At 35.3% G+C, this 23744-nt stretch overlaps 1 protein-coding gene across 1 annotated transcript in view; it reads left to right on the forward strand.

Moving 5' to 3' along the window:
- Window positions 1-16620, forward strand: part of NLN (neurolysin) — a 40561-nt gene extending 23941 nt beyond the window's left edge. The window contains exons 5-13 of the mRNA XM_074811676.1: window positions 330-432; window positions 1134-1294; window positions 2630-2765; window positions 4953-5319; window positions 6667-6868; window positions 9884-10070; window positions 11444-11572; window positions 12060-12196; window positions 15421-16620. Coding sequence (XP_074667777.1) covers window positions 330-432; window positions 1134-1294; window positions 2630-2765; window positions 4953-5319; window positions 6667-6868; window positions 9884-10070; window positions 11444-11572; window positions 12060-12196; window positions 15421-15555 — 1557 coding nt within the window. The 3' untranslated portion in view covers window positions 15556-16620. The remainder of the gene's footprint in view (window positions 1-329; window positions 433-1133; window positions 1295-2629; window positions 2766-4952; window positions 5320-6666; window positions 6869-9883; window positions 10071-11443; window positions 11573-12059; window positions 12197-15420) is intronic.
- Window positions 16621-23744: the final 7124 nt, after the last annotated feature.

Here is a 23744-nt window from a genome sequence, read left to right on the forward strand (position 1 = left end):
TGAATGTTTGCACATAAACACGTTCTCTGAACATCATTATGTGTTCAGTCCCCTCTGAGTTGAGAACACATTTGAAATGTCAGAGCTATAGCCCCATCCCAGGCTTCATTAACAACAATATTCCTTAGGATCAAAAGAAAGATAAAAGGGAGGCTGAGAGAGAGTGAAGTAAGATGCTACCTGCAGTATATTACTTGCTCAATGTTGGTATTTACAGCTGACTAGTAGAGAGCCTAGCAGGAAAAAGTGAAATTCTATTCATGTGGAGGATAGTAATTGCCAGATTTGATTTTTGTTTTTTCACTAAGTTCAGTTTATACCTGATACAGGAAATAAAGACGATGAAGAAAAAATTGAGTGAGCTATGTATAGACTTTAACAAAAACCTGAATGAGGAAAACACATTTCTTGTATTTTCTAAGGAAGAACTTGGTGAGTAGTATGCTTGCTCTTTCCATTTCTTCAGCCTTCCAGTTTTACTGAAGTAATGGTTTTGGCCCAGTGAATGATGGTTAGATCAAGTGAAATTCTGACTGTTCTCCAGTCTTCTCTGTTTCCTTCTTAATCTTTCCCAAAGCCAGTTTAGAATTACCCTTTGCAGGTGTTTATGATCTCTTCATACATTTGTGCTTTCTGAAGTGTTTGCCTTGTATCAAGTTAGCGTATCTGTCCTACTTTGTTTTTCATAACTTTTCTCTGCTTCTTTTCTCAGTTCTCTACCATCAGGCAGTTCCCTGTGTATTACATTAATGGCAATTATTGGAAAAACTTTTCTGTCCTGCAATATATTTTAGCTACTTAGTCATTTAAACTGATCTAGAGATTTTATGTGACAGAGAATTTGGGGATTCATTATCAGAAGGGCATGACTTGAAATGTGCTTTATTAACACCAGAGATTTTTTGTCATATTCATTTTTTATCTGGTAGCCTTACATATACTTCTTTTTTGCTCACAAGTGTTTTCAATTTTTATTTTGCTTGGTTGTGATTTGAAAATGTTTTAGTAGTTAGTTGTAAAAAGAGGAGTTATATTTCTGATGTCAGATTTGATTGCAGCAAAACAAATGTAACAATCTCACAAAAAGAGAGAGTAATTCTGCTAAGCATTGTTTATTAAATTGTGTTCTATAGAAGGCCTTCCTGATGATTTTATTAAGAGTCTAGAGAAGACTGAGGAAGACAAACATAAAATTACTTTGAAGTATCCCCACTATTTTCCCGTCATGAAGAAGTGCTGCATTTCAGAAACCAGGAGAAAAATGGAGTCTGCCTTTAACTCAAGATGCAAAGAAGTATGTCATATATTGACTGTTTCAGGGTAATGACAGAGTTGAAAAATTGAGCTAGATATGCAAATGTTATATTTGAGTTTGCACCAGTTTATTCAGATTTCTAAAGACCATAGTCATAGAAGTTTATGATCTGCCTGAGTGTGTATGTGTCTTAAAGTTTCAGTGGTGCTATAAATAGAAGTAGGATTTTCATCTTTTGACAAATTTCCCTACAGTGTTCTGCGGCTGATTATTGGCACCTTCCTCCCAGTGAAGGATATCTGATTGTAGTTTCTGTAGTACTTTGGAATTCTTCAGAATTGAGAGAGGTTATTTAAGCCCACATTTTAATTATAAAGTAGAGGTGATTCATTGTGAAATTAACGCATTGCGTATTGATGAGAATTTTAATTAGATGTTAAAACCCCCTAATTTTAATAAAAGATTTGTTTAATTATCTGAAAAATAGCTGTAAACATGCTTTATAAAAATAAGAAATAATTTCACAAATAGTTTGTTTGATACTGATGAGACCAGGCACCTAGACAGGTACAAAAATAATGAAAAGGATAGAAAGAAGTGTCATTCAGGCAGTTTTACCAGCCATTCATTAGAGAACAATGGCAGAGTTGAGCTTTTGTACTTGAAGTGCTGGGAAATGTGAAGAGTACAAGATAAGATAAAATGGCACCAAGAACCGAATACTCTGCAAGTCAGCACACTTAAACGGATTTGCTGTTAAAACTGGGGGACAATCCTCAAACCTAGTGCTTGAAAAAATGTTTTTTCCCAGAGAAATCTCACTTTCCAGAACTGGAGGTTAACACAGTTACATTTGCGGGTCCTCAAGGATCCTCCACCACGTTTAGGTTTTTGTATTTCAGCTCTCTTTCTCTGACTGCTATTGTCAGAGTGGCAAAAAGAGGGAAACTGGCAAACAAGCTTTGAATGTTGTCACAGTTTCTTTGCAGTCTGTCTTCACCACTAACAAGCAATTAAGCCTGCTGTCAGTCTTTTCCCTGTTATCTTTCACATTTAAATGATTGATCAAGGAAAGAAACTCTGTAACAGTGGAAGAGTTGTTGTTATGCTAAAAGGAAATATTATATATTTTCATTAATTAAAATAGACAAATTGTAATAGGGAGAGTAATGACTCAGATCGACTAGAAAACTAGCTACCTGCAATTAAATGCTGTGACAAAATATTGCAAGAATCCAGCTAAACTTACATTATTCTGTATTTACATTTTAAATGTTTGCTGTTTCTTATGATTACAGATATTATTCAGATAATTATTTTGATAACATGCATTTTCTAGTTTCACTTTACAAATTTGCCTCCTTTCTTTTTCAGGAGAACACAGAAATTCTTCAGCAAGTGCTTCCACTAAGGGCAAAAGTAGCAGAGCTTCTTGGTTATAATACACATGCCAACTTTGTCCTGGAGGTAAACACTGCAAAGAGCACAGATAACGTAACAGCCTTCTTAGGTTTGTTCTTACTATAAACAAACTTTTATATTTGGTGTGGCAACATGACTCAGCCAAGATAAATTTAAATATATAATTGGGTCACAGTGTCCATCATGTTTAGATATAAGAGGAACTCTCTGTTACCTCTGTTCTGGCATAGATTTTTTTAGATCATGCTCCAACACAGGGAAGCAGAAGACAAAAATCTGAAAATAACTGCTTTGTGACAGCCAGTATAGGCAAGTGATTATGTCTTCCTCTGCCTCAAAATGCAATTATCCTAATTCAGAACTAGAATAGCACGTGCAGCCTAAGCAGTTTTTTCAGTTCAAGAGGCTGTGTCACAGTTGCAGCTTTTCATTCCCTTAGGTTAGCTGCAAATTTTTGTGTGTCTGTAGCCTTAGTGGCTTTTTCTGATACAGCTGCATTAAGTATAATGAAAGATTACAGTATGTGATGATGCACCTTCCATGAGATGAATTAAAAAATTAATCTGGAATGACAGATTAAATCTGGAATTCAAAAGCCTGCTAACGGAATTCAATCTGAAAACAGAGATATCTTGAAAATTTTTAATGCGGAGTTTACGAATTTATAGTCAGCGTGTTGACCTCAGTGGGCCTGCTCTTGTGCATAGAGATAACCTTTATCTTCTGAAATTATGTAGTTCCACAGAATAGTATGTGTTTCTTTAGTAATGTGTCCTAATACCACTTAAGAGGGTATATTGGTATATCATATAAATAAACCCCCCAGAATAATTTTGTACAGCAACAAATTCTGTTTGGTGGTAGTGGGGTTTTTTTCTTTATACATCAGTAAAGACGTTCAAATATGCCTTACTTCACCTGTAATTCTGTCGCATTTCTGCTGTTATGGTGTAAGCTCAGCTCCATATTTGGCAACACCAATTATCTGTGTATTTGTCAATGAATTTATACTTAATTTTGATTTATAATCAAATGTTAGAATTACCTAATTTTTTAAAGTTTATTTAAAGTAGTTTGTACTCTTTTCTACCCATTATATTTTTGTAAATCTAAATGGGCATATATAATACTATGTTTTTTCATTTGTTTTTAAGCTGACACACCTCATAATTTAGCAGTTATTCTTGTGACTTTAACTTCTTACAGTATGAGATCATATATTTTTCATAAATATCATGCTTCATGGTGATTCACATAGAGGGAGAATGTTCATCAAATTAATTGTCAGCTTTAATTTAGTATTTTTGATATATCCTTAGCTACAAGCATGACAGTATGATTTGCTCTGCTTTTTCTTATATTTTCATGTTTCAAATCAATGTTCATAAGCCTATGTTATGGCTAGGAAGAAAAGTGTTCTGTCATATGACATATTCTGAATTTAGCATAATACAAGCTGCAAATGGTATTTCAGTCATGTAAATACATATAGTGCCTCACAGTCTACCTAGAAACAGGAGTGGTAATTCCTATATTTTACACCCTAGATCCAATAGTGAACATTAACCTGAATTCTTAAGGAAAAAAAAAGTGTCTGGTAGTCTAGAAATACTTACAAGAGAATAAGTGCAGTATGTACTTTATGGGAGTTTTGGTAAGCTTAAATATTTTATATTCAATATATTGGGTTCATAGTGCTACGACCTTTTCTTGTCCAAGAAAAGCTATATTGGAAAAAATTGGGACCATAGAGAGTAATATCCCGTGGCTTTGGTAGTCTAGAAGGTAGCCATTGTATAAGCAAGAACTCTTTAGTCTCTTGTTCTTTTATAGGACTTTACCTAGAAGTAGGTCATAAGCTGTTTTGAAAAGTCTTAGAAGGAAAAGTGTTTGAATTTTGTGTTGCACTTCCAGGAACCAGTAGTAGTTGTAGTCTTTGGCTGTTTCTGCAGAAACGCATCAAGAGAACTGGGATTATATGAGGTAAAATCAAAGGCTTCAAGCAAAAGTGTCTAGTATTACTTTGCATTTCTGATGTCTTTGAAAAAGTCTAAATTTACCAAAACCCTTCACAGTACTGCTAGGCCTATGTGGGCTCCTATATTATTTATAGCATGCCTGCAATTCAAACTCGTTAAGACAAGAAAGCAGACAGTCAACAAATGGAAAACTTTAGCACCCACTCTTGGAGTATGTGCTTAAAGTTATGAGCATATTTTATAGGAATACACATTATAGTAAGGAACACAGAAGTTGATTCCAATCTTTGTTTCAGATGATTTGAGTAAGAAGCTACAGCCATTGGTTGAGGAAGAAAGAGAATTCATTCTAGATTTGAAGAAAAAGGAGTGTAAAGAGAGAAACTTTGATTATGATGGAAGAATCAATGCATGGGATCTTCCTTATTATATGAACAAAACAGAAGAGCTGAAGTACTCCATAGATCAAGAAAAGCTGAAGGAATACTTCCCAATTGAGGCTGTTACAGAAGGCTTACTGACTATTTACCAGAAGCTGCTGGGACTTGTATTTGAGCAAGTAGAAAGTGCTCATGTTTGGCACGACAGCGTTACTCTTTATACAGTAAAGGACAATTCAACAGGAGAAATGTTAGGGCAGTTCTATTTGGACCTTTACCCCAGGTAATTATGTCTTAGTGTTTTACTTATGTATTTAAAATGGAATTGGTCTTGGTGGTTTGCTGGTGTGGCTGAAATTAAATGCTTTTGGAAGTAAGTATTTGTCCCACTGACAAGACCGTTACTGTGTTCATTAAGTTGTCCTCCAGACTGTTTTCTGATTGTTTACACTTTTTCTTTTTTTGCAGTACTACTGTATTTCTTGCTTATATTCAATTCATGAAACATTACTATTTTGTTCCTTTTCCATAGTATTGCAGTCTAGTCATTTTTTGCCTCTGAACTTTTCTCCTTCCTAACTGTGATACTGTGTTTTACTTCTCATTTACGTTGAACTGGTACTCCGGTCTGTTCAGATCAATTATATTCCTATCTGCCAAGCATACCTAGTTTCTCCCTGTTCCTCGTTATAGTTTGTGTGTATTTTGTACCCTGTTCTTCAGACTGCTAAAGAAAATATTAAATAGATCAGGACCAAGAATAAATTCCTATTGAGCACACCTTGAAATGTATTTCCAGGTTGATCTTTGTAGCTCTCCAGCTCTCTTTGTAGCTATTTACAGCATCGTCTGTGTTCTGTCAGGTATTAGGAGACTAGACTGATTTGGACTTACTCTTAGCTCGTCCTTTTTGACTGTTTCTCACTGTTTTTTTGGTTTGTTCTTTTTTGAATTACTTTAGCAATTTATAAATTGGCTAATAACCTTTAGTAATATAAATTGATTTAAGAGTTTCTGGGTATAGAAAATGAGGTTAGTCAATACAATAGTACACAAATTGTTCTTTTTGAGATAGGCACGTTACCTCCTTTACCTGTTTGCCTGCTCCCTCCTTTCTGCATATCGTGTGAATTGCTGAAGCTAGAAGAGTTAGTAAGACTCTTCTAACTTCCCAGTTAACTACTCAGGTTTTGAGCAAAAATTTCAAAATAATTTTTGTTTAAACTTTTGGATTACACTGAAAATGCAATAAACTGTATTCTTCTGTCTCCTGTAATGAAAGAAAAAATACTGCTTCAAAGGACAGAACCTAGTCCTTCCTGTTACAGTAACAGCTTAAAATAGAATTGACATCTAGATTTTATATAGTTTCAACATTTGAGTAAAAATCAGATTCTTGTAAATGCTGCTGTGAATCTTAAACTGATGTGATTTAAGTACTGGAGTTTTTTCCCCTTGTGCTCTTAACAGGATCTTGAATTTAGTGAGTCTTAAAATTCATGAAAAGGTGTAATTTCTTTGTGTAAAGCTTTAAAGAGAGACTGACTGTCCCTGTTGTTGAATAGGCTTCACCATTCTGGTGAGCAGGCTTGTGGTTTGAAGATAGTGTCTGATATATTTCCTTATACAGAGAGGGAAAGTATGGGCATGCAGCATGCTTTGGTCTCCAGCCTGGCTGTCTTCTCTCTGATGGCAGCAGAATGATGTCTGTAGCTGCTCTGGTAACCAACTTCACAAAACCAGCATCAGATCGCCCATCATTGCTGCGACATGATGAAGTAAAGACTTACTTCCATGAATTTGGTCATGTAATGCATCAGATATGTGCACAGGTTAGTGATGTTTCAATTCCACTGTAAGACTTACTTCTTTCTCCACTGTCTCAAAGCAAGGTATAAGTCTATTTTGGTGGTTTCTAATTTTAGTAAAGTACATGTGCACTTTTTTGTTTATTTTTCAAAGTGGCAGGTTGGCGTCCTTTTTGGTTTTCGTTTTTATTTAAAACTACAGCAATTAATACACCTCATTAGAAACATTTTCGTAGGAACATATGCTTTTGCATTTGCACTATGCAGGTACCTGTGACGAGTGAATAGACCCATGTGTAAGGTAAAGGAGGTGTCAGTGGTGGCTTCTATTACAGCTGTCAGGACTTTTTCTTACTTCTAGTAGCATGCTAGATATTAGAAACAAAAAAAGGTTGCTGTACCTAGGAATGCAAATGATTTATGAATCCAGATCACTTCCAGCATTTTGGTGTTTAGTATTCTTGAGAGTTATCACTCTTGACATCAAAAGCATAAAACAGGTCTTGTCTGAGCTATTGTATTTTATGCTTTTCTATCTGACAGTCAGGGTTCTCACATTGACCAGAAAGAACTGAAGCTAGTCTGTGTATTTTGCATAAAGATATCAATACATTTGTAAAATTGCTGGTTTCATTTTTACTTACATGTAAAATTGATTCTGTCAGATAATAAATTTATTATTGGCGTAATGAAAATGTTATATTTCAGAGAGACACAAGTCTCAGTTTTCATTCACCAAAAAATTTGCATAATTATCTACAAATCTTGACTTTGTGTAGCATTGCTTTCATCTTCTTTATAAACAAGTACCAAATAATAAAATCAGAGAAATATGACACACATGAGATTTTAATTCTTGACCTTGATCCTAGAGACTAGGATTGCAGAAAAAAGAAACAGTCATGGACATCCATATATTAAATCCAGAATTAAACAAATTGTGTTCAAACAAACTTCAGAACAAGTAGCTAGACTTGCTTGCATATTTTTGCATCATTTTGAAGGTAAAAATGTAATGATTATTTGATCATTAACACTGTAAGACAGGTGTTTCTGAGCTCAAAAATGGAGAAGTTAAACCTGTTATTTCTTTTAAAGAAACACTTTGTTAACCAGTGAGTATGTCTCTGGGTGTTTCAGAGCCCCTTCTGGGCAGCCCAAGCCAAGAATTCCAATGTGTATGTACTTCGCTTGCTATGGAATTGCACACAGGTCAGGGAAGCCTGCTTTCCAGTTGTCTCTCCCACTGCTGAGGTGGTTTCTGTGTGCATAGCTACCATGCTTACTACTGTTGTATTTTATTTAAATTTTTATTTGCACACCTGCAAATAACTTGTTAGTCACAAATAAGAACATTCTGTCCTCTGGGATTTGTGCATGCAAAGCACTGTCTTATTTCGTATGATGATTTGTTTAACCATGTTAAAACTTGACTTTAAAGGGTATGCAAGGATTGGACTGGGTGGGAATCTGTGAGCTGCTCGTAAAGGTCAGCTTTTGGAGACTAATACTCCTTGCAATGTACTGGGGATCTGCAGGAAAGTGAGATACCAGGGCAGGGAGAGGATCTGTTTATGCTGTTAGGGAATGAGAGCTATTGAAGTACCTTGAACCAAATGTCTTGATACTTTTTGTTAGCATGGTGCTCTTGTGTATGGGCAAATTAGGATATCTGGAAGCCAACAAACTCTTGTACTCCTCTTGCCTTTTGCTCTAGCCACTGCTATCACCATTTCTTCCCAGCTGATGCTTCCTAGCTTTTCTTCATAGCTGCTATCCAACCAAGTACAATAAGAACTGCCAGCCTGTTACAACTATGGATTTGAGTAGCCCACAAGTGTAAATGAAGACAAATGTTTTTCTCCTCTTCCGCTGTTCTTCTGAAGACATGAGAGGAAGATATATGCATGTGACATAACTGTTAGTTCAGTGATATGTTCTATATTATACATGCTTTTTTTTTTTTTGGTAATCCTGCAAGTTCAAAAGCCTGCACTCCTGTGAACATCTACTCTGTGATGGAGGATGGAACCTAAGGATATCTACAGCTCTTGGAGAGTATGTTTGGGAAACTGAGAATTCTCTTTTTCTTTTAGAACTTGAAATGTTTTGTTAGAATGTTGCTGAGAAGGGAAGAACAATAAAATTGGGTTGGCAAGAGGACTTGTTACAGGACAAGTGTGGAGTGAGACCAAATAATTTCTGTTGTCATTTGAACAACTGTCTTTCAAAAGTGACTGTTTCTTTTTAGAAATATTTTTGGTTTAGAATATATTTTAATGAAGATTTTTAACTGTACAAAACTCTTCTTCAAAATTAGTATCTGCAGTGACTTTTTAAACATGAAGTGATTGATGATACTAAAGTAAAAAATAAGAAGTTCTCAAGTGCTTGGCTTTCAGAAGGAAGATTTATTCTATCAGTGATTTGAGTATCAGATTTGGAGACCTTTCACTGATAAAGATGCTACGATTCATTTATTTCAGGCCATGTATTACTGGCTCAAAAAAACGGGCTGTACGTTAACCATATGCCTTATAAATGAAGACGGTTAGGACAAAGCTTCGTAGGATAAGTTGGTCAAGTAAAATCTTTGAATCAGTGCAATAGACTGTAATACAAGAAACTATTTTATAAGTGTATAATTGGAGTTTATTATTTTACTTTGGGATAATATAACAAAATTTTATAACAATTTACAAAATATATCATTGTCATAAGACACCACAGAAACATTTGTACTGCTGTCATAACCTAAAAGGTAAAAATCTATAATATTAAGAAAACTGAAATGCTGTTTCACATCAGTAGAGAATGCAGTAACTACTGAGTAATCTATTTTTTTGCTTGGTAAGAGTCTTTTATTTGTATTTTTTTCCCTCCTTTCTTTAAAAGTCATTTTTTATTATTATTATTGTTGATCTGTTCAAATTATTCCTTTTGCTGTGATTAACACTGAAATTTTGGCATCTGAAAATTTATATTCTGCTAGAAATCCCAGTTTCTAATTTTGTTTAATACAATGACTTTTCCTTTTAGACTGATTTTGCTAGGTTTAGTGGAACAAATGTGGAAACAGACTTTGTAGAGGTACCTTCACAAATGTTTGAAAACTGGGTGTGGGAAAAAGAACCACTACAGCAAATGTCAAGACATTATAAAGATGAGAGCCATGTTGGAGACACTCTTCTTGAGAAACTTGCTGCCTCTAGACTGGCCAATACAGGTATCTCTGCCCTCTCTCCCCACAGTATATGTATAAAAATATATAATTTAAAAAATTGGTGGGAAACATTAAAGGTAAACATAATAAGCCCATTACATTTCTTCTGTATGTACACTTAGCCTTGTCTTTCTGTGTTTATTTCCATGGGTACTACCATTAATAAAGGCCATGATGACAGATACCACTATCTACAGGAACAGTAGCAGCTCTGATTTTCCAGGCTACCCACAGGACTAAAATACCTTTGCATTCCTCTCCATGTGACTTTTTTTTCCTACCAACTTCACTCATTTAAAATTAGGGGTGGAGGGGAAGGCCCTCAGTTTTCACTTGGTTTTTTTTCTGACAGCCCAGGACAGGCACTGTGTATGAATACAGTATCAGGTTTTCTACATGTATCATCTACATTTGATTTGCACATAACACTTGCAGACATGAGAGTTGTTTGGAGATTTGCAGAACGTACATAGCATACCCCAGACAGAAGTGTTATAGCCCTGAATTGCTCAAACAATTGCTCTTAACTTCTCAATCTGGAACCCTAAATCCATGTTCTCTATCTTCCCAGCGGATATACTGCCGTCCCAAATTAAGGCCCCAATTATCTTCTCCTTCCACATCTTGTACCACCTTACATGTATCTCCAAACCAAGACTGTAATCTCATATCATTACCTAGCATCTCATTGTTATTCTGTCACTCCGTCCTTGTAATCAGGACACCCCAATATCATATCATATCATATCATATCATATCATATCATATCATATCATATCATATCATATCATATCATATCATATCCATTTATGATACAATTTGTCATTAAGCCACTGCTGTTTATTTCATACTGCTTCCTTATCCTGAATAAGAAGTCTTTGTCCTTCTGGCTTGTACAGGCACTTTAGCTACATAAGCATTTTGTCTGAGTAAAGGTTCATATCTTGTAGCTTCTTCAAAAAAGCCTGCAGCAGCTGCAGCAGCAGTTCTTGCTGTTCTTTGAAGTGTCTTAGGGTAGATATACTTACTACCATCTGTGCAAGCCCTGAATGAATCGTATACTGGAAGTAAAGACAGCTGAAAACAATTATAAATACTGAAATTGGCTTTTAAAATATCTGCTTTATTTTGGTTTTGATCTGTAAGGAAAATAACATTTGAAAAGATGGAGCTCATAATGACAATTCCTTTATTAAAAATATGCTTCTCAACTTTTTGTAACTGAAGCAATTCAGATGGAAATGACATAACTCCAAGCTTCTTCCATGGTTAAAATTCTAATAATTTAGGATTCATGTTGAGATCTTTGAATGAAAGGTGCTAAAGAAACTCCAGCTACTTTGATGCTAGTTAATTAAATGTTCTTACCCAATTAGGCCTTTTAACACTCCGTCAGATTGTTTTGAGCAAAGTTGACCAGGCACTGCATACAAAGCCATCTGTTGACCCAGCAGATGAATATGCTAAATACTGTATGGAGATTCTAGGAGTTCCTGCCACCCCAGGTATGTCAGTATGAAGTTTTTATACAGTATGTCTAAATTCTCTAATTAAACATGCCTTTCTTTCCCAATAATGCTTGGCATACAAAAAAACTAGAGTTGTGGTTTATAAAAGAATCTACTTAATGAAGCTGGAATAATTACTTTGAAACTTGGGGTGATCTTAATGATCTCTTCTGAAGAAAGATTAAGGTAAAGATAAAATTTAACCTTTTGCAGATTGTATTTTAGAGTGACATGATGTGAATACCACTTTAGATGTTCTGTCACATCTGTGTTGGATGTACAACTAGCCTAAAATGGGAAATTGAGTTTTCTTTGTAGTCAACAGAATACAACCAGTATTTTGAGGCGTACTCAGACCCCTTATGTTAGAAGTTTGAAAGTAGTTGATATAAATTCCTTATTAATTTATCCTTAAAGTTGAAGTACTGTATACATCAAAGGCATAACTGCGTTTTGGTTTAAATGAATTAATCTACTTTTCAAGGAACAAACCTGCCAGCTACTTTTGGACATCTGGCAGGTGGTTATGATGGTCAGTACTATGGATACCTGTGGAGTGAAGTGTTTTCCATGGACATTTTTTATAGCTGCTTTAAGCAAGAAGGAATAATGAATCCAAAGGTAGGTGATGAATACTTTTTACTAAAGACTTTTGCACTTTGTCTCTGAAACCACATTTGTTGCAATCATGATCCATAGGTATAATATCTCAAGTACTTCTGTATCTGTCAAGTTCAGATCAACAAAAAAGAGGTGTATAAGTAACATAATTCCTTTAGAAAATCATCTTAAAATTTCCAAGAGCACTTGGATTTTCATACAATTTTTACATAGTCATATATTTAATATTATATTATGACACTGTGTTACATTGACTAATGCCTTCCTCTTTTAGACTGAAAAAACAATAGTCCTCCATTGCAAGAACAGATGCATATTCTTCTGTTGTAAAAGCTGTATGATAATGGTGCTCTATTTCCATTAATAGTACCTCAAATGTGTGGTACTTTTATGTAGTTATTATTTAGAAAACTGAATTTATTTTGAGCTTTCGCTTTCACAGCACAGCATGACTTGCAAATTTTTTCCTCTTTTATTTTTTTTTCCCAAGTGGCTTTTGAAGTTCAAATCATTGAGAGGTTCTAGATCTACTGGGCTTTTTTTCCCCTTGTGTAATTCTCTGGCCTCTTCTGCCTTCAGCAGAAAGAAAGGATAGTCAGTGATGTGGTTAGTAGTTCTACTAATTCTGGCAACCTTTTTTATTTTTCAGAGATGGTAGTATTAGGCTTGTGAGTTGAGATACTGCAGTTCTATCACGGGAAAGACCTTTCAGTTTTCCTGATCCTCTTACCTGTCTTCTGGGTTCAGCAGCCAACACTAATTCTTCCCTTCAGTAAATATATACAAGAGAGAAATAAAGGAGAGAGTAGAAAGTGCTTACTTTCCTGTTCCTCTCCTGGACTTTGCCTTTATTCCTCCCTTTCCATATCACAGCAGCCAGAACTTCTAGAACTGTCCTTTCCTCTAGAGGGTAGAGAAAGTAAACAAGATGAGCCTTTGACTTGGACAAACAGAGGAGGAGTCCAAAGAAGAGTTGGAGTAGAGGCTGGAAAACTGAAGCAGTGGTTAGGCCAATAAAAACCACAAGGGGTTTTATGAAGAAATGAGAGGAGAGGTCACAAAAGGTTTGGATGTCAAAATTTATTTTTGAAGTGTTAGGGATTCATGGCATGTGAGAATAAGCATACCCACTTATTCAATGGGAATGTTTTCACTTGTAAATAAGAGGCAGGAGAGAAGAAATGGCAAGTTAAATGAGAGACTAAAATAACTTTTTAATAAAATGGTTCATATGGATCTTAAAAATGGCATTTGGGGAGGGGTCAGACTTGCTGGGGTTCTTTTAACTTAGCAGTTGGGAGAGATGGATAAGGGTGCTGATGCCAAACTTGTGGGATTTTGTGTCAGTTCTCTGTTCTGACAGATGCACACCCCTGCAGTGTCATCACAGACCTCTTTTCTGCTAGCTTTGCTCCCTGGTCTCAAAACTCTCTTCTGAGTGATTGTATAGTCAAAATCTTAAGCTATAGTTTGCCAGAATTGCTCTATGACCTTTACATGTTCTGTGGGATGAAAGTGCTTTTTATTCTGGTTTTTTTTCTGTGGGGAGTTTTGTTTTCTTTGTCTGTGTATGGAAGGCTTTGAGAATAAATTCATTATGCTAGGAATGAATATTTGCTGTGGTTCAGCTAAAAGCAACTAGTGCCTCTTTTAACATGAAACCTGCTATCCAGGCTAAGTAGTGAGGAAAAAAAATTATTATTTGCTTGTTTTTGTGTGTGTTGCTGTCTAGCATATGTGTGCACACACAGACTTTGCTGGAATGCTGATGTAACTTCAGGGATAGCTCTGTGGAGGTTTTCCCTCCCTCTTCAGAGCAATGCTGTCTTCTCAAATTGGTTCTTTCTCAGCTTGTTTTCCTTATTTGCTTTCCATGTAAGTGTAATAGAGTTCCACAGGATGGGACAAACAATCTTTTATAAACAAATACTAGATACCAGTATGATTTTGGTAGTTACTCATATTTCATTATATCTAGATTTAGACTAGTCTTCAGAATAGCAGGAAAGGAAAACAGTTATGGTATTATGACTAGGGCTTTTAGAAATTTGGCTTACCTCTTCCTGTTAGAATAAAACCTCTCTTCCTGTTTTGAGAAACAGTTATAGAAACTAGTTCCAGAGACTGTATCTGTAAAAGTTCTTCAGCAAACACTTAACTCTAACTTAATTAGTTGTCACACTCAATTCTTGCACATTATCTGAAATAACCTCTGGTCTCCCTAGAACTGAGCAATGTACTGACTGGGGAGAGACAAGAGCAAAGACTCAAGTCTACTCGAGTAACACTTTTAAACTATAAGGAACAATATCTTCATTTGCTGCTGATGTTCAGGAAACTAACACAAATAGTGAAGTATAAGCAATGCTTCAGTGATTTTTATTTTTTTTTATCTTAGTTTTTTCCAGCTGTAATTCAGACAGTGCGGTTGGTAATGCAGTTAAGTCATGGAAGTCCATGAGTTAAAAAGGCCTATGCTTGTCTTTGCAGTACAGCTATCAGGAAGCAGCGTGATCCTGTAATCTCACAGCTTTGATGTGTGGGGGAAGTATACATGTGTATATATAGTGACTAAAAGGAAGAACATGTTTTCTTCAATATCAGAAGCATATGGGGCATCTGCATGAAAAATAGTATTTTCTTGTTGATAGTCATGTCTCAGAAGCCCAACCTGAGTTAAGCCTCTGTTACTTTGAGATAATTTAATAGGGGAGTTAGATATGTTTGTATATATTATATGCACTACTATGCATATAATGTGTATATGTGCCATGTCATTCCTCAACGCTATATCTGTCTATCTCTGAACTATCATCTCTGTTCTCCAAAGAGAGATTGAAGAAAGATGAATCAATTAAGAGAGAATGGATTTTAGTTCTCTTTTCCTACCAGTCAGTCACCTGGATAATCCATCACTGAAGGTTGTGTGGAGATTGTGTGCGTGTTAAGCTTTATAGAATAAAGACAAGTTTTGATTGTAACTTCCAAACCAGTGTAAAACCACAAGAAACATTATTTCTTCAAGAATAGCTTAAATTTCTGCTCTCTTGAATTCTTCCGGCAGATCTAAATTATACTTATGGTGTGTCCTGATTTGGTATTAAGAAAATCTGGAAGGAGGGAAGGTATTTAATCATGAGTAGATTTTTAAATACACAACAAATACAGAACAGAAGCAGTTCACAAGATAAGAAATACTAACATTCTGCTTTACCTTTTATCAGGCTGGGATGAAATACAGAAATCTCATTTTGAAACCTGGAGGGTCTTTGGACGGGATGGATATGCTACAAAATTTCTTGGAGCGTAAACCAAGCCAGAGAGCTTTCCTATTGAGTAAGGGATTATGTGTTCAGTAAAATTATGGTTCCTGTGTAATGGCATATATGTATGGAATAATCTGGAAATGTCAATGTATTTCACATTTTAACTATGTATCACTCTAGGGAAATTGGGTCACTTTTTGATGATTTTTTTAACTGTATAAATAAAAATTTGCCTTTTTTTTAAATTGTGTAGGACTACAAAATTCAACACATTGGGGAAAATGAGATGTGCAGAAGCTGAGGAATTTGGATGGTAATTTTTTTATATTGTTATGAAATAATACTAATCAGTATGAGGCATTGATGCCATGTTTCTCTTTTAATAGATGCAGTTAAACTATGTCTTGTGAACAAATTTTAAAACTGGAGAGGAAAAAAAGGACACTACCAGCAATAAAAGAAACAGATTCATTCTTATTCTGTATTCTTCTATTGTATTGATGGCTCACCAGTGTCTTTGATGGAGAGAAAGAGTGTTTGATTTCATCATGGTTTGGGTTCAGTCTAGCTTCCAGACAAATTCAAGACTGAGAACTTGCCCCAGACAGCTTTACAGCAGAGATACTTGTGTGATACTTTTAGACTTCATCATGATGCATGTAAAATTCTTGTATCATTTATAAACTTATACAGTATAACTAAAAAAGAAAAAAAACCTACAGTTTGAGCTACCATTTTCTTCCCTTCAAGGAAAAGCAGCCTACATTTATGACCTTGGCAGTTCTTCCACCAGTTTTTCTTTTTTGTTGATAATCACAAATCAGGTCTGTCTTTTCCAAATTACATCAGCACCAGCACTGAAAAGTTATACTTTTTGCAATGGTTTCAGTTGGTTTGTGAAATATCTTGAGATATATATAAGGAATGAAGCGAAGATGATGTCCATGGTGAAAACGGCAAAAGTTGATCCAGGATTTTCCTATTCCTTTCCAGTGTGGCATGCAGAGGTGCTATGAAAAAGCATCATAGATTTAATGATTTAATCTGTGGGAATATGAAAATAATCAAATTATTTTGCAGTTTTCCTGCAAGATCAGGAAAAATGAGTCTTACAAGCCAACTCTACATCACCCAAATAAAACTGCTGATCCAAATGCACTTTTCTTGTCTTTAGATATCATACCTTACTTTGGTTTTGGTATTACAACATGTACATGAACAAACTTTAATTTTGGTACTAGCTAATATACTTTAGACATTTGAACCATAGCAGTAAACATGGTTGGTATTTTTATTTGTTTGTTCACCTGCAAAGTGAGAAAATGTGCCTGGTCAACATAAAAGACTTCCTATTTTCTAGCAAAAGAAAACTGGAAACATTCACTCTGGGTCAAATTTATGTGTTTCAGGGAAAAAGAACCCACAATTGTGAATGTCAGTGGAAACTTCATTTCTGTGTGTTTTTCTTTTAAAACATATAAACTGAGGGGAAAAAGGAGCTTAACTAGTTTCTGAAATGGAAAATTTGACAGGACTTACTTCTGAACCACACTAGTTATGCATGTGAGGAAACAGAAATATTTGCAGCCAAAACATATTAACTGTGTAGTCTTACCAGACCATATAATTAAGTCAATTCTAACTCTCATAGTCAGTTACAGTTTTAGACCACAGTTCTGCTGGGCCATGAAAAGGCAACACATGAAAATCACATATATGAGAACATCTTGAATGGTATTCAGAACAGCTATAAAAGAAAGTGGAGGAAACTAATGGATACAATATTATCCTAAAACCTGTGAATTTTGCCTAGATTAATTTCCCTTACATTCTGACTGGATTTGGAAGTATTTTGTTTTCTTTTTAAACATGTTTAAATTCTTGTGATCCTATCTTATCAAAGGTTTTTTCCTTTCAGACTATAATGATAGCTCAGATGAACTAAATTGTTGCAAAAAATATAGTGATACTTTCCAAAAATGAATCTGCAAATCTAGGCAGTTGAACCTTTATTAAGCAAAATAGTTTTGATTTTACAGCTGGTAGGCAGATTTCCACATGAGGGAGACCTTCCTCTGCATAAACCAGCAGTCTTATATCAATGTAGATAATTGCAAATGTAGTAATTACAAGCAAAAATATGTGATGATAAAAAGTTGTGTGGTGATTTAAAAGTTAGGTTTAGGACAGTACTGATGCTAATGATGATAATTAAATTAAATTGTTTATTTTCCTGTTCTTTAGAGTGTGTGTGTTACACAGTGTATAGTAACTAAGATACTGAAGCGCAGGAGAATGCTGTTAGATTTATGTGAAAATGCCTACATGACTGTACAGTTATGTTAGCATCAGCTGGATACCCATGTGTGTAGGGAGGAGAAAAATCTAAACCATGTTGTGACCACAAATGAAAGTGTTACATTCTATAACTGTCCCAAAGAATAGGATTTTTTGTAATTTGTTTGTGTAGAAGCCAGTTCCCTCAGTCTGCATCAGACAATAATTAAGGCAGATCATCTTATGGCTAAAGCTGCACTCAACACGGAAGACTAAGGGGTATGTTCTGAAGTGTTTCTGAAACATCTTAATATTGTAACATATCAAACTTGTCTGCTAATTTTTATATTGGCTTCATTGAAGCCTTCTGAATCAAACTGGGGTAGGACTGGCCCCTTCCAACCCGAACTATTCTATGATTCTACAAAATTCATGTTCATATTTCTTATTGTAAAGACCTAATCTTGGAATGAAAAAGATAACCTGGAGAAAGACATCTTTTCTTTTTTTGCAGCTCTCCATCATAGGCATGAAACTTTGACTATATAGGAAACAACTTACTCTGACACTATTCCAAGGCTGTGACGTAAAGTCCCCCAATAAACCAGGGAATACTTCTTGTGCTTTGGAAACATGAGTTAATTGCCTTGACACGGCATAGAAACAATCACATACATTCAAACGTGCCAAGAGGTAGGTATCTGGCAAAACCCAGCCTATTCTAGAGTTGCTAGACCCATGCTTCCACTGAATTAAATTTCAAAACAGCAGAAGACTGTATTTATTCCAAACCAACTTGAAGCATTCACTGTAATAAATAAAAAAGTAATTTGTATTCCAAGTCTGTAACAAACAGCTGTCTTTCCAAGGTAGTAATGTACCTTTTTAGAGTTTCATTGTATTTAGGATTAATTTTCTTTCCTCTGTCAGAAATTCAAATTGGACTTTGGCTGGCTTCACAACAAAAGCTTCAAATAAAGGGGAAAGGGTAAAATGGGAGACTTGGGGAGAAAAAGTGGTGGTAGTCACTCAGTAAATGGATAATAGGAAATGGCTTTCTCATTCTGCTGCTTCACTGCAAAAGATAGAATGGGTTGTCCATGCAGCTGGGTCACAAGATGGCTAGGTGATGGCCTCAGCAGCCCCTGCTGCTAGTTGTCTGACATAGGTCCATCATATAGGCTGTCCCTGGATTGCTTGCAAGTCAAGTGGTCAAACCTAAATGGTTTTCTTCAGCAGTCTGAAGTTAAAGTTTACACTTCGCTCTCTGAGCTGTGGTGGCTATCAGTTGTTATGCTGACTTAATAAAGAGAGCATTAAGACATAGGGAGTTCATATTTGTAGAGATAGGTGGAGTACTGACTGTCTCTTGAGCTTCTAATACTACTACAGTTGGTTTTCCTATACAAATAGTTCTCTGTTGTATGTTATTATTTTTAATAACACTGCAGAAGAAATCTGCCCTCATTTTCATCAGTAGTCAGGGTCAGTCAACTGTTAACCTTGTTCGACAAACAGCTTTGTTAAACCTCATTTTAACAAAAAATCAGGCAGCAACTGATTTTAATGGCTGTAGTCATTTGGTATGGGAGAAGTAAAATTACTGCAACAAGAAGTGAATCACAAGGTCAAAATCTCAGCTTCCTCTCTGAAAAATGACACAATTTCCAAATACTTTCAGAGGTAGTGGGGGGTAGTTGAGTTAAATGGAGACTCCTGGAGGGATTTTCTAGAAGTGTAGAGCTGTTTGCATAGGGAGTGGTTATTGACAGGGATTAGAGAGACTAGACATCAGACACTTATGTGGTAGCACAAGTCAAAGGAAAAGGAAGGAAGGCACTAGGTGGAAGGCTGAAGTTGAAGAAGGGTGTTTGGACAAGAGTTGTAGAAAGGTTGGAGTGGATGTCAGAGGCAGATAGCAGGAAAAAGATAGTAGCTTAATGTATACTGATCTATGAAAGGCTACTGAATGCTTTTCATTGTTTTATGAATTAGAAACAAGGCATACTTGTCTATGAATAGATTTCTTATCTTTCTATTTGCATGCCAAAGAACAGAAGATTATGCACCAGCTTGTTGCTTGAATACTTGTGCTTCTTCCCGACATCTGGAGATTAATTTTTGTTTCACCACTATTTTCTTCATGAATATATTTTAAATAATAGTTCCCATGGTGGAAGGAAAAAAGTGTGATGTTATGGGGGAAGTTCAGTTCGCAGGGCCTGTGCTCAAAATCCTGTATAGCTAATCATCATTAGCCATTGAAAAAGTGTAGATGATACAAAAGACATGGTACCAAACAACAATCAAGCTTCTTTAGACCTAATTAGGATAGATAAAGACAAATTAATTAAATGAATTAGAAGTTAGTGGTCGCCTAGAAACCAGCAATCATGACCTAATTTTGTTCAGTATTGATTAACAGAGGATAGATTCAAGCAATACTTGCTTGCACTATGCTCCTGATTAATTAAAGAGGCTAAAGACATCAGTGCTAAGAGAACCAATTAGTAAAATTATTGGAAGAAAAATTGTAAATGAGAAGTGATATGTCTTTAAAATTCAATTGGCCAAAACCCCACAATTTCACACCTTAAAATTTTTTGAGAACAATTCTGACTAAGAACTAATCTATTCACCGGTAAAAACAGCAATTAAAAATAAACAAAATGGAAATGGGAGGTCAGGAGTAGGAAATAATTATAAAATGGAGAATTGCAAAGTGTTAAAAATCATAAAGAAGGCTAAGACTGTCAACAACAACAAAAAAATGGATGAAAGGATTATACCAAATAAATTGTATAATTTAGTGTCTTAAGAACTAATAAATCCCATTTGTGTTACAGACCCTTTAGTAGATGGAAATACTAATATTGGAAATTATGAAAAAGGCAGTTTTTAAATACTGTTTCTCTTCTGCATTTAGAAAGAAGAAACGTGATGTCATTGTATCATATGGGAACAATGGAGTACTTTCCAGTCCATTATTAAATGAGGAGGATATTAAGCAACACCTACTAAGAATAAACATTTTTACATGAGTAGAATTGAATAACTTGCAGTCTATGAAACCTACAAGATTTAGTGGTGGGGGACTTTTCCCCAGTGCTGTTAATCTTGGGATACTGGCCATATGCCATTGTACTAGAACAGTGCTAATGTGTTCCAGTGTTCAAAAAGAGCAAATAGGTGACTATTGGTCACATAGCTTGAAATCCATCTTCTGCAAAACAGTGGGAAATAATAAATACACTTCTGCTGCTGAAGAATTAAACAATGAGTGTAATTCATACAGTGCAAGTGATTTTATGAAAAACAAGTTTTGTCAGACGAGCCCAATACAATAATTTATGGTCATTACAAGCCTGATGAAGGTGATTGTGGACAACTTTATGTAAGGGGTATTTGACTTAGTGCTGTGTATTTTCACTTGAAATAACACTATATGGTATCAACAGAGAATATGTAAAATGGATTAAGAACAGCTAACTGTTCTCAGGGAGTACCTGTTGGTGTAGAATTACCATTGAACAGGGTACGGTGATCTAAGTGCTTCAGGGCTCTGTAGAGGCCAGTAATTTAAAGTCACTGGTGACAGAATTTATAAGCAAGTGACCAAAAAAATGCAGTCACACAGAATTCTTTGAATTGTTTGAAAGCTTTGGGCATTCAGCCTGAAAATTTCTGTAGCATGGGCAAAATAACATGTAACATGCCTATAGTGACTAAAAATGTAGGTTAAAATTACAGCCTGGTGGACTGTATTCTAGAAAGCACTAACTCCTGAAAGTATCTAGAGGCTGGTTATAGTAGTTGGTTCAGTCTGAATTGTTATGAGACTATAGCAAAAATGGTTAAGCAATCTTATGATGGGTGAGTGCAAGAATATTGCATAAGAGTAGGTTACTGATGCTATTTCTGTATACTGTAGCTGTAAAATGGGCACAGCGATTGTATGCAGTTTTGGTGTCGTGATTTTTAACTGGGGTTAGTAGGGCTTCTTATTCCAAATAAAACAGGCAGTTCTGTATGTACAAAAGAGTTAAGCTGTGGAACTCCTTCCCAAGGTTATTATAGAGGCAATAGGTTTACATGCATTCAAAATAAGACTCAACAAGTTCCAGTCTTAGAAGAGAAGCCGATGGAGGGTATTTAAATACATAAACCCTTTTTCATCATCAGGAAGTCCCTGCAAAGTAGAAGATGGAGATAAGAAGAGTACTGAAGGAAATATCTTATATGGCAGCCCTATTCATACTACTTTTAGGTATCTGCTTTTAGCCACTGCTAGAGATAATATACTGTATGAGATTGACCTGCTGTTTGATCCAGTATGGAAGCTGGAGAAAGAGCAGAAGAGAGCTGCCACAGAGGTTACCTGGGAGCTGGAGAACTTTCAAAGGAAGACTTTTAAAAACTTTATCTTTTCAACCTAAAAAAAAGCAGAAGATTCTGTGATGACTTAATTATAGTCCCTAGGTATTCATATTACATATTAAAGGCTCTTCAGTCTTTAGTAGGATAATGTCAGCTGGAAGCTGAGGCCAGTCATTTCAAAGAGAGAATAACAGCATTTTTAACAGTGAGGGAGACTAACTATTGGGCAAAACTACTCAGAAAATTGGTAGAGTTGTTGGTTCTTAATGTCTTCAAACCCAGACAAGTGAAAGCTCTTCTAGGAAATATGCTTTCACCAAACACAATGTATTAGACTTCTTTGAGAGTAACTGAGTGAAATGGAATAGCTGGTGATATATAAATCTGATTTTATGGGCCTTTTTCCTTTTAAAACTTTACAATTCTGTAAATCTTATCTTGGCAAAAAAAGTTTGTTGCATGTTTATGCAGGGCAGGGTTGTAAAACTACCCAATGTAATTCACTGCTGAGGACTTCTTGCCTTCTAAACTACTAATGAAAAGCAAAAGCAAATGGAGAAAGTACTTTTAAATTAAGCAAACATTTTAACCTGAAATAGTTTTCTTTAACTGCATAATTGTGAGATTTACATGCTTTTATAAGAAAACTGAGCAGACAGATGTTTTTCCACATGACAGAGGATAAACTTATCCTTTGATTTCTGGTTGAAGAAGGTGTATTTTTCTCTGTAGAAAGTAGAAACTGAGTAGTATTCCCAAGTTATTGTTACAAATAGAATTTTTAACTAGCCAGAGTTAGTTGCTTTTTCTTCATTGAGTTGTCCCCTTTGGATTTCCAGATTTCAGTTAGGCTGATTACTTCTTTTTGCAGAGCTAATACTTTCTGATTGGACTCATTATCAGGCCAAAAAATTATGTTCTTCCTCTCCCTTGCCTCTCCATTGCTCCAGGTGTTGCTCTCTTTAGGAATTTAGTCAACCTGTTAGCTGAGATATATGCTTTAAACTTGGGAGAAGCACTTGGCAAAGGAATGATCAATTTGTATTTCTCCTTTTATTAAACTCTTTATTTGCTAAGAATCGGTCGTGGCTCAACAGCCAAGATAACTTACAACCAAAAGGTTGGTTGTATCTGGCAAAAGATAACAAATCTAGTCAGATTTATGCAACCATATAATGTATAAGATGTGACTAATATTGTCAGTAATAGAAGGTTTTTACAAGGACTAATTGGTTTTATAAACATGAAAGTGTTTTGGCCTAAACCATTAATGAGAAATGCCTCATAGCACACATATGGCACATCATTGTGCTTTGAGAGGATGCACTGAGAGGAATGCATTTTGGTCACCTTGATAATTTTTTAAAAGAGTGTTTTTATATTTCAAGCCAAGCCAAGAAGCAAGAGAATTTTACCCTATTGAAAACTCAGAATTAAGACCCATACAGATTACAGGTTTAAACCAGTTATCTGTAAAATATTGATTAAAATAATTAATTAATAATTTAAAGTTAATAGCAGTTAAACATAATAGCATTAATAGCATTTGCCCCTTAGAATTAAATTTTATTTTTATACAAACAAGCTCACATTTTCTACAGGAAAGGAAAATCATCAGAAGTTGAAAG

The sequence above is a fragment of the Strix aluco genome, chromosome Z (genome assembly GCF_031877795.1).
Source record: "Strix aluco isolate bStrAlu1 chromosome Z, bStrAlu1.hap1, whole genome shotgun sequence".
NCBI lineage: Eukaryota > Metazoa > Chordata > Aves > Strigiformes > Strigidae > Strix > Strix aluco.